The sequence below is a fragment of the Stegodyphus dumicola genome, chromosome 12 (genome assembly GCF_044657685.1).
Source record: "Stegodyphus dumicola isolate Sdum_Otavi_A_Nest chromosome 12, ASM4465768v1".
In the NCBI taxonomy this organism is placed as follows: Eukaryota; Metazoa; Arthropoda; class Arachnida; order Araneae; family Eresidae; genus Stegodyphus; species Stegodyphus dumicola.
In genome coordinates this window covers 111284785-111301659 of record NC_140779.1, presented here as the reverse complement: position 1 = coordinate 111301659, position 16875 = coordinate 111284785, and the positions used below count along the sequence as shown (strand labels likewise).

Below are 16875 nucleotides of genomic sequence, written 5' to 3'. Positions count from 1 at the left end.
CTATAAAGATATATTTATGTGATTTTGAAATAAAGTTATGGATATTTTAAGTGAAAGAAGGTAGAAATAAATATAACTAATCCTCTCTTTTTCTGTTTTGAATGAAATTTTTTTTTTTTTTTTAATAACAAACTTACATTTTTGTCTAAAATTGAATTTTAATTAGAAATAAAAGAATTATTTTTTTTTAAATTCTTCCAAAAATATCACATCATCTTGGTCATGTGATAATTTAAAAAATTACAAAATATTTTTTTTATTGGTGAGTATGTAAAAGCTAACTAGATTTTTAATCTGGACTGAAGAGTATAATCTAAAAATAGTTTGAAGGTCAGTGGTGTACAATAAAAAATGTATTCAGTGTTAAAATGCTCACACATAAGACACACAAGGCAGCAGTTACAACAGTTTTATTTCTATTTAAAAATCCAAAATATACCCATCCAAATAGTCTCAAATGTGACAATGGTGAGTAAAGCGAAATCAAAGAATTCTTTTACAGAGTCATCAATCTGCAGCAAAGGCCAAAATTTATATTTTATGTACAAGAGATGGACAGGGAGTGAGTTTTACGGATATACAAAGCACAAAGTGTCATCACTCTTGTTCTAAATTGCATAAAAAGTGCTCTCACAAAGACTTTACAACTGTAACTAAAATTATTGTACATTTCTTGACTGTACACTTGCCACACAAGTTATTCACCTACTAAAAACTGTATATATAACAAAAAGAGCCAGGCATTTCAATATCTGGAATCACTATGAATGTATCAAAACCATATGGCACACACTGAATGTAAATAACATTCTCGAATAATATATGTCACAAAGTTAAAAGACAATTAATACCCTGCTTTTTTTAATCTTATTTCTCTAGGGATTGAAGTTTCAAATCTCACAGTGATTTAAGGAGACTAACTTGTAAGCCAAATGAAATGTCTGGCTCAAAAGAGTTTCCTGTTTTGGTCAACACATGCAATGCATATGACATGCAAGATGCAGCAATTTTCTGTAAAACACTGCATTACCCTAAAAGCTATGCACTAATATAATACACAATACTAGGCTGAGACAAAACTTGATGGTACAGAATGAAACCTCATAGAGGTATAAGCATGTTCACTACAGCATAACAATGGATGAAATGATTTATGAACATTCACAAGACAAAATGACAGTCCTAAAACAAAAACATTAAATTACCTACACATAAAAAGCTGGAAGGAAAGTGTGATCAATAAAATTATTCATTCTGACTTAGATAAAAAGAAAATTATTGCTGATTACAAAGAAAAAAATCTTAAGCATAATTAATGTGATACAAAATCAATTAAAATTGACAAAATTCAATTGATAAAAAGTACAAAATTCTTTTTCATCAGAAATTATACAAAAACAATTTTTCAGCAAGAAATACGAATTTTAAGTAAAACATGTAAATTTAGAAATTGGTTCCTTTAATTTAAATTTTTCTACTAAGCAAAGATAAAAGTTTCTTGTTCGTTACATAAAATTCTGCACTAAAATGGCAATACATCTTAATCTGTTTTATACAAAATAGGCATGATAGCTGTAATTACTATTCATAGTAGTAATATTAAATATTTTTCTTCTTTTCATTTTCAATGACAAGAATATTATTTTATTATAGTTCTTCTGATCTTTTCACAGAAATACAGATTCATACTGACAGAATGACAAGCCTTTGGAAAAACATTCATACAAAAAAGATCCCAATAAAGATGATTTCTTGGTAAATTAGTTATATGTTTAATTAAACAATATGAGTAATTGAGTGCCACAGTTTTTTTTATTCTCTCAAGAACAACCATATGGATAGATAATTTATTGGCCAGAATTGTAAAATTATGTATATTCTACTCTTTTTATCACTTTCCATTCATCAGGTAATATTTAGATGATTAATGAAAATAAGAAAAACAAAATATATTAAATAACAAGGTAATGTGTACCAAGTGATAACAAATCTCATGACTGGATAAAATGATGGTCAAATATGGTGTCGAATAATTAATAACAGTACAGAGCATTGGTTCCTAGTACGGAGGCTCTATGACCAAGCAGTTAAGACCAATGAATACTCGAAGTTTGCTACAGTTCAGAACACAGGCAAATGGGCTGGCTGCATGTTTGTTTTTCATAGTTTTTCCCAAATGTAACATGAATATAAGCCAGTTACCTTAGAAAGTCCTCCATGGAAGCATCCCTACCTTAGATAAATAATACAGATCTTACGTGCTTTGCCATATTTAAATACCCTACCTAAAATATGAGGCCAGAGGCAATTTTAGTAGCTCATAAAAGTTTTGAAATTTCATTTGCTTTTGTCTATTTATTTATATTTCATACCTTTATTCGCACAGTAATCACATGCTTTGTTTCAAGACAAACTGAAAATATATGCAGATGAGTTGTCATACCAAAAGGTTTGGGGAACACTAGTGCAAAGAACTTTTCTTTGCAAACAAAGGTTTCAACCTTTGTTTGAACTCACATTTGATATAGAAGAAAACAAGAAGGGAAAAAAAAGTTTCTTTACATGAAAGGCATTTTTTATGTCATTTTCAAATTTTATGACATAATAAATCTTTAGCTTTGAAACTCAATGTCTTAATGACAGAAATGGGACCATTTGACCACTTGACAGAAATAAACTTGACAGAAATAAAATATCTGTTACACCACAGGTTATCAACCGGTGGTACGCAAAGAAGCAAAGCATTTTTAACTATCAAATTAAAAAATTAAAACCCTAACATCCTAATTCAGTTTTTTCCTCTAACACTCGTAAATTTATGCGATCCGAGATTTGTTGATGAGTGGTGGTGGTAGCAGTACTTTGTAGTGGCGGTACTAAAGGTTTTCAATTTTTGTTTAGATCGTATGCATTAGTCAAAAGGTTGAGAACTGCTGTGTTACACTAACTAAAATTGAAGCTATGCATATATTTGATTCCAAGACTTTAGAAACACCATGAAAATTCATTTCAAGATTACAGATGTAAAAATTTTTAGTCCTTTCAGTGCAGACTGTTATTTTAACCGCCTTCAAATCTTCAACACTTTCATATTTCAGAACACTGACGATAACTACCAATACAAATTTGGAATTTTCAAACAATTTTTAGTACAGAAATGAAAAAACAAAATTAGAATTCTAGAAAGCACACACACACACACACACAAAAAAAAAAAAAAAAAATTAAACATACGAAGCAAATACAGTACAAAGTCCGTAATCCGGATGTCCATTATCCGAAATGATCTATAATTCGGATCTCAAAACCACAAACATTTTTTTTGTATGCTTTACGCATGCGTGTTGGGAGGATGTGTCTCCAAATACATTAAAAAATGCTTGGCATAATTTATGGCCAGCTGCTATATTTCATGGTGAGGACAATGAAGATGATAGGCGCGAATTTAAAGGTTTTCAGATATTGCAAACTAAAGGTGAAATTTTTCAGTTATTGGATTTTGTAAAGAAATGTGAAGAAGCGGTAATAAATGAAGATGATATAACAGAAGTTTTTCATTGCGACGAGAATGCCCCAATCACGAATCAATTAGCGGACGGCGAAATCTGTAGTATGGTTCTAGATCCAGAAAATATTGCTACCGATAGTGAAGAAAGTGGCAGAGAGGTTATCGAAAACGAAAAAATTTCGATTGACAAGTTAGTCAGTATTCTCGACACAGCAATTACAGGACTTGAACAGTGGAACTTTGTAACTGAACAAGAAATTATATCTGTTTATAGAATTAAAGAGAAAGTATTAGCACAAAAACGAAGCAACTTAAACAACTTACATTGAAAGAAATGTTTAATAAAGTAAACAAATAAATATTAAGCTTTTTTTTTTTTTTTTTTTTGTAAATTTTGATACCCTTTAGATCATAATTGCTCTTTATTTCATAAATTAGGGTTTCATGTTATTAATTGTATAATTTCTGCATGCCATCTTACCAGATTTAAATTGATGATCTATAATCCGGAAAAACCCCTAATCCAGAATCGCCGAAGTCCTGATCAGTCCGGATTACGGACTTTGTACTGTAGTACCATTTGAGGTTCATATTAATTTAAAATCAATTAAGTATTTATGATTTAAATTTGATTATTTGAAGCAGAATGTACAGCTTTCACCTAAATTTAATTCTCAATCAACAAACACAAAATTATTTTATCACGAGTTATCTGGCACTAACATAAACAACAATTATCTATATGTATTTAAATCTTTTTGTACCAAATATCAATGAATAATTTTTTACTGAAAAACTCTTATTCAATCAAAATTAATCATAAATGGATAACTTTTTAAGCAACAAATTATAAAACATTAAACTATTTTATGAAATGTTTTAAAATCTAATTCAAAGATCCCATAAAAAATCTAAAAGCGTATTACTACTTCAATAATTACACTGTATATTCTATTTTAATCCAAGAAAAATATTTTCAGTCTTTCATTGCACAAAATTATACTAACTGCATATGTTTACTAAAACAATAATGTCAAATATTCTGTTTAAGTTTGTTATCTCTATAAATCTTTCAACCACTATTCTTTAAAAATAAAACATAACATACATAATTATAATTCTTAATCAGAAATGACAAGTGAAAAACAATGAAAATGAAACAAAGCTTTTCAACACACTGAAATCTCCCTAATGACAATTTACAGAGTATTAAAACCATACCTAAAATTAACATAATAAAAGCAAACTGCATAAAACAGACAAGAAACATTTAAAGATTTTCACACAAACACAAAACCATCTCATATAATACATATAAAAAAGTTACCGTACATAATTTTAATATACTTATTTTAAGAATTAGAACTCTCATTTGATACAGAATAACAACAAGGGGGGATTCTTTGCATGAGAGGCATTTTTATGTCAATTTTAAAATATATGTAATGTAATTTTACATATATAAATTTAATATGATTTGGCTGATTATTACATCATATTAAATATAAAACTTACGATGATGCTGAAGTATTTTCCTGAAATTTTTAAGCAAGTAGTTTGGTGCTTGATTTAGTAACAAGATCATAATTAGCCTCTCCTCTCTGAACCCCTTAATGTTGTCCATACCTAATTTGAATAGAAAATTTAGCAGTACTGGGTATAATACTTTTGCTTCTTCAAGAACATAATTCTGTAACATATTTTCTAGATTAGATAACAGGAAACGATTTCTCTAAACTGCCTTTCTAGCAATACATTTTAAGTTCTAAGTTGGCATGCTTCATTTGTATCTATTATCGATATGTATTTAAAACTGAAAATGTGTTTAAGTTATCAAATGCATAATTCTTTCATCACTTATATATACCAACAAGGTTTTTCTAAAAAATTTGAGTATTATGAATAAATGATACTAAGTAATTAAATAAGTAATTCCATTACATTTGTTTGTATATCAACTTTCTTAAATGATGAAATAAAAGAAAACAGTATTCAGTACAAAAGTATGAAAAATATTTGTGAAATTAAAAATGGCCAAGATTTCAAGCTACTTAAAATACTAACTGCTAATCTAAAGGATTATGGCAAGATGGCTAAAAATGCCAAATGAAAAAGCAAACATGATTTTTATTTAAAAATCAAAACAAATATTTATCCAGTTTGTAAGTTTGCATTTTAGCACTCAAATTTAACTTTAGATAGTTCTTAAATTTTTTTTTTATTATTACATAGAGCTTTATTACACAGTGATAATGAATGCATCAATAAAAGTTCAGAATATCATTTAATTACAATTATTGAGTTAATTATGTATATCTAAAATAGAAATTGTTAAAATATTCAATAAAATTTTATCTAACAAAGACACATAAACTATCTGAAGTAAATGGTTCTTCTACTAAAAGTCAAGACTGCAGAGCTGAAGAACACAAAAGAAATTTTACATTTTATTATGACACACTTTTGTACTTTTTGTTTTCTAGATGCTAAACTGATACATATCAGGGTATATATACATTAAATATAATATTTAATCTTCCTCTAGACATAAAGACTTTACACACCAACGGCCGAGCGGTAAAGTTTCTGAACATTTCGATCCGAGATTCAAAAACCTGTGAACAGGCTGGCTGCATGGCCATTTTTCATGGTTTCCCCCATGTGTAAGGTGTATACGAGACAGTTTCCCTTAGAAAATCCTCCAAGAAGGCATTCCTTCCCTTAGGCAGATAGCCCACATTACTTTGCAATACTCACATAAACCAAACCAAACCACTAAAAGACTTTTCAGGTGATATGGATGAAACAAATAAAGCAATACACATTCCATATATTTGTTAAAGGATCTGAATACAAATCTAATTAACAGTTCTTTGTTAAAAAGTAATTATTTTTTTTTTACAATAGGGAAAACAAATAACCTTGCAACCACAGAATTCTAAAGTACTGCCATCTTCAGAAACAATAAAGTAAAATTAATTACTCAAATGGTATGTAGTCGCCTTTATGCATTCAGTATATGTACAGCCTAAGTAGAAAAGAAGTGCAAACAATCAAAATGGCCCTTCAATTTAACTAGCAGATATTTTCCCTATATATATATATATATATTTAAAAAAAAAAAAAAAAAAAAAAAAAAAAAAAATCAGAAAGGTTTCAAATTTTAAATAACATCCAAAGGGGCTTTTTTTTTTTTTTTTTAACGTTTTGTGTGTTACCTTCATTTATTTAATATCATGTTCTTTGCATTTAAACCATAAAATTAAGTTCAACAGCAATGTCACAAAATAATTTTAAAATGAGCATATCTTAAGAATTTCTGATACACAGTTCTGCGCGTCAGAGATAAAAATATTTCTTTCCCCTTAGGTTACTAACTGAATAATAAAGAATCATTATTTTCCAATGTTTGAATACAGTCAACTCCAGATTATTTGGGGAAGGGCAGACTAACTATGCCCCATATAAAAACAACTTATTTTTATTACAGAATGATGCAAAAATTATTATCACCAGCATAAAACGAAACTGCTTGCAGAAATTACAAAAATGGAAGGTAAAAAAACGTGGCAGCTTAAGCAGTGATAGCCTAGCATTTGAGAAACATTTTTATCCCAAACAATATGCAATTTAAATGTATATAAACTGGATATATAAATAATATTAAATCGTATGTTTAAATGCTCAATGGACTTGAAATAAAGTGCACAGCCATTTAAACTCTTTGAAAATGCAGGTAGATCGTTAGCAGTATTTTTCTGTTAATCTTAATGTGTGTTATTCCCCTTTCCTCTGTTTTTTTAACTGCCTACAGATTAACTATGATTTCAAGTTAAGTGTAGATGTCGTCCCTGGTGTTACCTCAGTTAACAGGAAGCTGACAGTTCTTAGCACCTGAAATGTTTTATATTTAACATTACTAAATAACTGCATTAAACAATAGTTATATAAATCATTTCATTATCAAACAACACAAGTGGACAGCAAAGAAAATATGAGAAATAGAAAATATTTATTAAACCCAATTTTAGTAAATTTTTAAAAAGAACTGAGTGAAGTAGCATGTATAGCATGCTTCTCCCCCTAAAAAAGATAAGAATACAAACACAGAAGAAAAAATAAACCCCACCTGCAGAATTATTTAGCCTTTTGATGGTCAAGAATGAGCTCAGCTCATGTTCCAGTTATGAACTGTAGTGGAGGCAAACAAACCAACTCTTATTATAAATTTATGACCGACAGATATTGTGCATACTTGAGAGGAAAAAACTGCTAGATCTTGCAACCACTGAAGGATTAAATCTTTAGATATGATTCATAAAAAGTGGAAAGTTTCAATATACAATCAAACAATTTTTTTAACATGATATTAAATTCCACTTACTCTTCTTCATAATCCACCATGGATCAATTTCTTCAGCTTTATTATTTTTGCACATGTGCATATTTGAGAGGAAAAAACTGCTAGATCTTGCAACCACTGAAGAATTAAATCTTTAGATATGATTCATAAAAAGTGGAAAGTTTCAATATACAATCAAACAATTTTTTTAACATGATATTAAATTCCACTTACTCTTCTTCATAATCCACCATGGATCAATTTCTTCAGCTTTATTATTTTTGCACACTTTCAATCATATTACATGCTTTCACAATCATGACATCAAAGACATAACCTCTTTGCAATCAGCATTATGCTTCTGTTGTGAATCTTAAATACAAATTGTCAAGTATACATCTAAAAAATTTACTAAGCACACTAGAAATTTATTAAGTAAAACTAAATCGGTGAAAATATTGTTAGAATTAATTTGCTAACATTCAACAACTTATTAAATCTGTATATTACAGACACATGATAAGCCAGAAATTAGATTAAGGATTGCATGAAAATATGCATAAAGAGTGTAGGGGGCGGGGGAGGAATTCTACAGCAGCTAAATACAGGAACTATGAGCTGTTGTAACACTTAAATTGTTGTAATACCTAATTGCTGTTGTAATACCTAAGCAAGAAGAGTTTATGTTGCAACAATCATTAAATGAAATATATACAATTTATAATAAATGATTTGAAAGAACCTCATAAAAATTATACATTGAAATTTTTAAAAAATGTTTAAATCTAGTGGCAATTCTCTATGATGACAAATGCAATCAGAATCATTGCTGAAATTCTGAATAAATACATATGTTACTGTGAAAGACCAAAGAGAACATCAACATTCACTAAGTCACTTAGTGCGCGTCCGGAACACTTGCTAAATATCCTTATTTCTTACAGCCAAATGTCGACATTTCACCATGCATTGATGGTGAATGTTGAAATATATTTCTTCCACACCATCAAGTAAATCTTATTGCTCTTACAAGGAAGGTTTAAAGACCTTCAGCCTTGATCTTTCAAGGTTTATGAAAAAAAAAAAAAAAAAAAAAATTATATGCATCAACTCAACTAAACACACAATATTTTTTTCTTAAAAAAAGCTGCTAATATACAGCAGATAACCAAAAAAAAGTACAGAAATTACAATGATATTTGGTAACGCAGTGTTATTTAGCTATTTCCCAGATTTCAGGTGATCAACTCCCAGAATGAAAATCTAACATAATAAAGAAATAGATAGATGCAGAATCTTAATTTGAATGCATAAGCTTCATTTATTTACATTTTATTTACTAGTTATGGCTAGTACCATATTTGTTTTCAGTCAGCGTTTTTTCACTTTTTACAATAGTTCATGTAAAAAGTTGTAGGTTCTTTTTATGATTACGAATTTAATAAGGCTCATGTAAGAAAAAAATATCAAGTTTGGTAAAAAGGGGGATGGCATAATTCAATGAAGTTCTATAAATCACCTTTTCTGGAGAAACATACTTCATACTGCAGGTTCAAGCTGTACACAATACATGTTTCAAGCAATAATCAGTATACTGATTATGGATAAAAATATACAGTGCAGCTGAGGCAAAGGGAAGAAATGATTACAATAAAAATATATATCTTACAACAAGTGCATACACTGAGTTAAATAAAAATACATTGAGAATTTTAGCATCAATAATCAACTGCAACAGTTTGTTTTTCCCTCCATTTAAATCAAACTGGAAGGGAAACGTATCAATGCAAAATTTAAATTAGGCAAATATATCAATCTTAGTTTGGCATTTAATAAAACTATTGATTTCAAGGTGGATCATACATAGATTCCTCTTCTTCAAGAGCACAAAATAAGTAAGTAATAAGCAATCATTAATCTAGTTAAAATATAAAAATTTAACGATTTTTTACTAAAAGTGTAGATAGTAATACAAGTGATGACCATCTGCAACTTGTTCTGGACTTGACGACGTGGCAAAGGTTAATGCTATCAAAAATTATTGTACTTTTTTTTAATGTTTCTGAACTGTATTAGACTGCCCATCACAGACTAATGGCAGTCATTCCTAGGTTTGACAAAGACGGCAGAGGAAGAGTAAAACTGGTGAAACTTTGAAGAAGCAATTTCAATAAAGTATACGAGCTATATTTTTTGCAATGGGAATCATCAAAGTCAGTAGATCATTCTAATTTGCTTTAAAACAAATTTAAAGTAAGTAAATTTCATGTTTTACATTTTTGAAATAAATATATATGCTCTTCATGATTTTCAAAGTATTTAGAAAAGTGGAATTTGCCATTCCAGATAATGCTGAATGAAGCCTACCTGTGATGCTGGTGGACATTAGATTTGAATGACACAATGTCTATTAATTTGAAAGTATTTCTGAAGAGCTAGTGATGCAGAAAGGGCAACATGAGACACATGAATTTTATTTCCTCTCAAATCAAAATTAGAAAAATTCAAGCAGCTGGTTCTCAAATGTGCTCAGCTTTTTATTTCCTTGCGAATCAAAATTAGAAAAGCTCAATCAGATGGCTCATACGTGCTCAGCCTTAATTAAATAATCCAGTGATATTCTTACTATTTTTTTGTTATGCATCTTTTTATCTGTACACTTTACTTTTTATTCAATATTTTGCTTTTAACTGATAATTTAAAAAGAACAATGAAATAATTTACAACATATTACAAATTTTAACAATTTTTGTAACTTTTTAAGATTTATGTTTTTGGTGTGATTTTAAATAATAAGATTCATGATCTACACCATTTAAAATTCTTTTTTTGACTCATTAACAGTCAAGTGATTTTATGAACACGATCATAAACATTAACAGTCAGGTGATTTTAAGTCACTGAACACTGGTAGTTCAATCTGGTTCAAATCATGGCAAACAGGCTGGTTGAATAAAATGCTTCCATGGCTTTCTCCATGTATTATGTGGATAAGACCCATCCTTCATGAAGGTATGCCTCCCCTTAGGCAGAGATCCTTTGCATGCATTGTTAAAAACAACTCCCAGTCAAAAATCTTTTTTCCTTTCTTAATGATTGATAATTAGTATTTTTAGAACACCGAATTATAGTTTTTACATCAACAAGTAATGTAGATATTCTTGGATCTAATAAGTGAGCATGTTTTAACATTAGAAAAATTATGAAACAAAGACCAATAAAAACTCGGTTTCAGAGAGGAATTTATAACAGTTATGGAAAAGTACTTTTGCAATATTTCATCTTTTTTAAAATGCCGCTCATTTAATAATAAAAGCAAGACAACAAGTAAAAAAAAGATACTTTTCTATGAATAAGAAATAAAAACTTTCACAGAAATAATTTACATGCTACATACAAATAACCCTAACTCAAATATACACTAAATACACCCAACACAAAATAAAACATCATCTTATAAAAAATGCACAGGAAATGGCAAGAAAAGAATTCATACATTGAACATTCCATATTCAATATTCATCCTCTTAAAAATCTCTCTTTATTTTAACATTTTATTTTAAAAATAAGCAAAAAAGGACACTTTTAAAAGTATAAAAAATCTTTCAAATGAAGAATTAGTTACTTCCTACTGAAAAGAAATGAAATAAAGACATTGTATAAGCTCTTACGAGACTAAGTGCTAAAATAATCACTTTTTAATAAAAATTGCACTTAATATACTCCAATTTTTGAGTATATTTATGACTATTATATAAAAATGAACTACCATATTGAAGAATGCAGTGTTTTGTAAAATATACATGTATAAAACAGCTAAGTACAATGCCTCATATTTGCTTTAAACTGAAACGATTTTAACAACTGAGATAATAAATTGTAATAAAAGTCTTATGTTTTACACAGAATGCACCACACAATCTTTGTGAGATTTCGGTAGGTGATGATTTATAAGGCTTCAGGTAAAACCTTTAGAAATTCAGTATCAATAAACATTCTATACATTTTAAAATACAGTTGACTCTAAACAGCACGAGTTCAGAGCAAGGAACCATCGTGTAGTTCAAAATCTACATACATGGAACACACCAGACAATTACTGACAGCCCATTATAGACTGGAAGTCTTAATAATGATATAGTAGTTAATTAATACACATTGTTATGTATGTTAGGCAAATTAGACACTGTAAACTTATAATAAAAAAAGGTAGGAAAAAATTCTGAGAGAAATCATACAGAAAATACATCTATATTATATTTTATGTCATCAATTTACAAGTTGAATGTGTATCACTATCGATTTCCACATTTTACTGTATGATTAAAATATAGATAATGATACACATATTACTATCATTTAATATAAAAATAAAAGTTTTTTTTTTTGACAAAGCCTATATTTCATGATAAGTAAATAAAAAAGTAGACTTGTATATACATTTTTAAAAATATTTCTATGCACATGGTTCATTTAATTTTTTCAAGTGTATTAAAATCTCAAATTTCCATTATATTTATTAAAATGAATTCATGTGTAAACACAGCTGTGTAGTTTACCAGTGCTGTTACAGGATCAACTGCATTATTAGACATCTCTGAAAAATAAATACAAAAACAAAATTCATGTAAATTTTATTTATACTGATCACACAAAATGTTTAGCTTAGAGGTCTTTTGTTTTTCTTTTCTGAATTAATATTAAAATTAATAATTTAATAATTAAAAATATATTAAATCAATATTTTTCAAAATTATTTTCTTTTACACAGATGAATACTGAAAAACTATGAGATGTGCTGAAATATATTCTACTATTAAACAAAAAGACACAATAAAGTCTGTTTAAACATTAATTTTAAAAAAGAAAACATTAATTTAAGGCATAAATATCAATTACTCTAAAAAAATTTAACAGTGCAAGTTTTTCCATTTCATGTCTGTTGGAAGGTGCAACAGCAACAAATCCATAGTTGAATTCATAGACATAAAATAGAAATATCAAGGCTTGAAAAACAAAAACTGATAAAATCTTTTAACACATTGACTGCTGTGGGGGGGGGCACTGGTAGCCAGCACTCAACTTGGCTACAGCACCAAGGGGGCACCGGTGATGCAACCAATAGTAAAAATACATGATTAGAGTAAATATCGATACTGATAATTTTTTTTAAATAATACGATTGTTACTATAATGGTTTGAAGAATAATAAATCGAAAAAAATGGTCTACAGTGCCTCGGGTCACAGGTGACCCCACCACGAAAAATGCAATAAACACAATTATATAATTCAACTTATCTTCTGTAGATAATATTTCAACATAACATACATTGCATAATAAAAAATTCATGTTGGCGCCATGGGCAAACCACGTAAAATACGCATGGCAGTCAATGAGTTAATACTATGTGATAATATTAAAAGATCACATAAAAATTGCAATAACTATTAAGTGCATAATCTGTACTTCAAAGAATACAGAAATTAATGTCCTTATTTGAAGCACAGTTTATTCAATTTCTAAATATTCACAAAACAATAATATAAAATGATATATATTTTGCTTTAATTTTTTTCTAATTTGTATGAAAATGCTTATCACATATTACAGTTTCCTTAATTATCAACACAAATATTTAAAATAAATGTGATACATTTCTTAATAAGGAAAGCAACACAGCTTGTTCAAACATATATTAATATATAGGCTAAAAATCTAGAGAGCTCATTTTCGGCCCCCTCCCAACTGCTGAAAAGTATTTATGCAAAAAACCATTCTAAAAACTTGGAGAGACATCTAACAGTATCTACACAACACAACTAACTGACAATACACAAAACATGCACATGAAGTGTCGATTCTAATATGATGTATTCTAAAACTATGGATATGAAATGATGATCTTCAAGTATGGAAGAAAGCTGCATCAAAGAGACATTGCAAGATTAAACAAATTTGCCATCTAAGAGTCACACATTCACACACATACATGTTGAACTTTGATTATGAAGTAAACAATACAGGAGCAAAAAGAAACCTTTTTCAAATATCTATCAGTAACAAATAATTGCAAGCTTAATGATAAAATCTGCCTATTTACAGGAGTAAATTGGTTTTAAACCAACACCATTTTCTATTAGAAATGTACTGTCTCTATATAATAAACCATAATACGACTTCTTTTATAATTATATATATGAAAGCTGCTTCAATGACAAAGCAAAAGAGAAAAATGTTGCTTCATTAAATAATGAGTTTAGTGAACAAGACTAAGCCTTTAACTACATTTTATTTTAGGATGCCTTGAACAGCTAAATTCGTTAAAACAAAATTTTCAAAATGTAAATTATGGAAAAAAAGTTAATCTCAAATTAATATGACACACACAATATCAGAGCAGTGCCAAACTTAAATTCATTGAAGAATCTGAAAAATTTCACTAATTTGTTATCACAAAAAATAGGGCTCATCCATGACTAAGTGGATAAGACCAGAACTTGGTAATGTATGTCAGGTTTTGTTCTTGATAATGAACAAGCTGGCTGTAAGAAATTTTTTCCATGCAACATGAATACACACACTTTTTCCTTTAGAAAGTTCTCAATAATGGCATGTAACCCAAGGGTGAGAGTTCTAAAATACTTTGCAGTGATAAATAATATAACTAAAAACAGTTAAAATTATTTTCATAAAAATGAAGAGCTGATACTATTTAGGAAAATAAAAATTATGCATTTAGGCAGAGAAACTTACAAAATTCAAACATATTTAATAACCAAATTAATCAATTAACCAGTATGTTACATCCCTGTTAATTTCAACAAATATTTAAGGCAACATTTTTTTCTTCAAATAGAAGACAGTACCTTTATTTTACATTTTGTACTATAACACTGCTGCTGAACAGGAAAACACTCCACATAGTTCGATGAGTAAAATAATTACCTGCCATCAAAATAATAGCAAGGAGATTCTACATTTTACAATGTAAAAATATGAGCATTTTATGCTATATTTTTATAACACAATGAAAATGAGCATATGATACAAAAATAAATATTTGCATCATTAATTAAGACATTAAGCACTTTCAAACATGGCTATCAATGTTGTACAATATTTAGTTTATACATCTCACATTATATATTTACAAATAACAAAACTCACTTTACCTCAACACAATTATTAAAATCAACTATAATTTTTTTAAACAATTCAAACTGTAAATTTCTGAAACTATAAATGTAAAAAAAAAAAAAAAAAAAAAAAAAAAAAAATTAAACCAATTTCAAGTAATTTTTTAACAAAATATTTCATTTTGTGGGTAGATCAAACACCAATAGGGCATGTATAAACACTGGGAAGAATAACGAAATAGTTTAATTTTTAAGGAACAACATACCTCAAGATTAACACAGGATGAAAAACTAAAATGACTAGGCCAATTCATTATTCATTACTTCTGTCCATTCAATAAAATTTTAGGACTATTTGAATATAACAAAACAACTAAATAAATGGGTATTTTTCATTTTTTTTTTTTTTTTTACAAACTTTGCATAGATAACCTTCCTTGCATAGTTCCATCATGAATTCAGCTTTCTTCCACACAAGTATAGATAAACTATCTGATTTATGATAACATGCATATCACTTTAATAAAGCATATGATGCAATACAGCTTCAAGAGAAGCCAATGACGGTATGACATAAAATGATGAACTTGAATGAATCAACACATATAGTTGTTCCAGTGGAATTATCTGACTTTTTATTGTGTATAGATGCAAATTTGTATGGTCAGAAGATGTAGATGATAATGATTTTTTGATACACCACACTGTTTTGAACTTCATGAGTCAAATAACATCAACAGCAATCACTCAAACTTTTTTCCCTTTTTTGTTCTTGGCTGCTTTTCCCTTTGCAAACCTTTTCATTTTTTCACCACTTTCATAGTCAGAACCAGAGTCCACAGGTTTATACTCATCCGCAGAATCATCATTCAGGAAACTATCGTTTAAGTCATAGCTGTCAACGTCATCACTATTTCTGGAACTTTTTGTTTTCTTATCTGAAAAAGTAAATATGAAAGGTTTGGAAAATTTTTTAATCAATAAAAGCAATTTTTCGTACAGATTTGATCTAATAAACATACTAACATAAATATATATATATTTAGCTTAAAAAGTTAATTTTAAGTATTTTCTATGTTAATGACTCATATACTGGAATTACATGCTGTACACTAATCATATATTTTTATTTCAAAATTCCTCTACAGTGGTAACTGCATACAAATATGGAGTAATTATCATTAAAATAGGAATTTTTTAATCATAAGTTAGCAACACTGTAACATGTGTCACACTGTGCAACATATGAAATTATGTGAAAAAGTGAAACTTTCTTGTGCAGTGTTTCTGCACAAGAGAGTTTGAAGTTATTCATTGAGCTGGGTAAAGTATCATGTTACTATGAGCTGTGCTGGATGCCACTTGATGACTTCGTGAACATTCACACAGAAATGGCAGTCATTTACAGGATACTATTTTCAACATTAACCTACCCTATTCTTCAGTGGTATGTACACCTAGCACACACATACACAAAGGGACAGTTCTATATATCCGGGGTTCTTGGCTTATCCCATCTTTTAGTTACCCTCTTACAAATTATTTTTTTAAATAATTCACATCTCACACATGACATGTGTTTTCACATCTCATATTATATATTTACAAATAACAGAACACACTCCTACTCAACACAATTATTAAAATCAAGTATAATTTTTTTAAATAATTCAAACTGTAAATTTCTGAAGCTATAAATCCTCTTACAAAAAATGTTTAAATAGCTAGTTTTTCCTCATATTATTCCAGATAATTAAAAGAATATGCTTTTTAATGCATCAGTTATTGGTCTTAAAAATTGTAAAATTTATATGACTAGTGCAGCATGTCAACTATTTCAACAAACTGGTTTACGATAAAGGAAAAAACACAGCAGTAGCATCATAG

General features: G+C 28.6%; 1 protein-coding gene and 1 long non-coding RNA gene across 4 annotated transcripts in view; one reads left to right on the top strand and one right to left on the bottom strand.

The window, feature by feature from the left end:
* The window catches only part of LOC118185385 (uncharacterized), a 36482-nt gene extending 26149 nt beyond the window's left edge, over positions 1–10333 (top strand). The window contains exons 3-4 of the long non-coding RNA XR_015038257.1: positions 9962–10103; positions 10197–10333. This is a non-coding gene — a long non-coding RNA (uncharacterized LOC118185385). The remainder of the gene's footprint in view (positions 1–9961; positions 10104–10196) is intronic.
* Positions 395–16875, bottom strand: part of LOC118185386 (uncharacterized) — a 90607-nt gene continuing 74126 nt past the window's right edge. For all 3 annotated transcript variants that reach the window (XM_085806799.1, XM_085806800.1, XM_085806801.1), the window contains one exon: positions 395–15926. In XM_085806799.1, coding sequence (XP_085662925.1) covers positions 15736–15926 — 191 coding nt within the window. In that variant the 3' untranslated portion in view covers positions 395–15735. The remainder of the gene's footprint in view (positions 15927–16875) is intronic.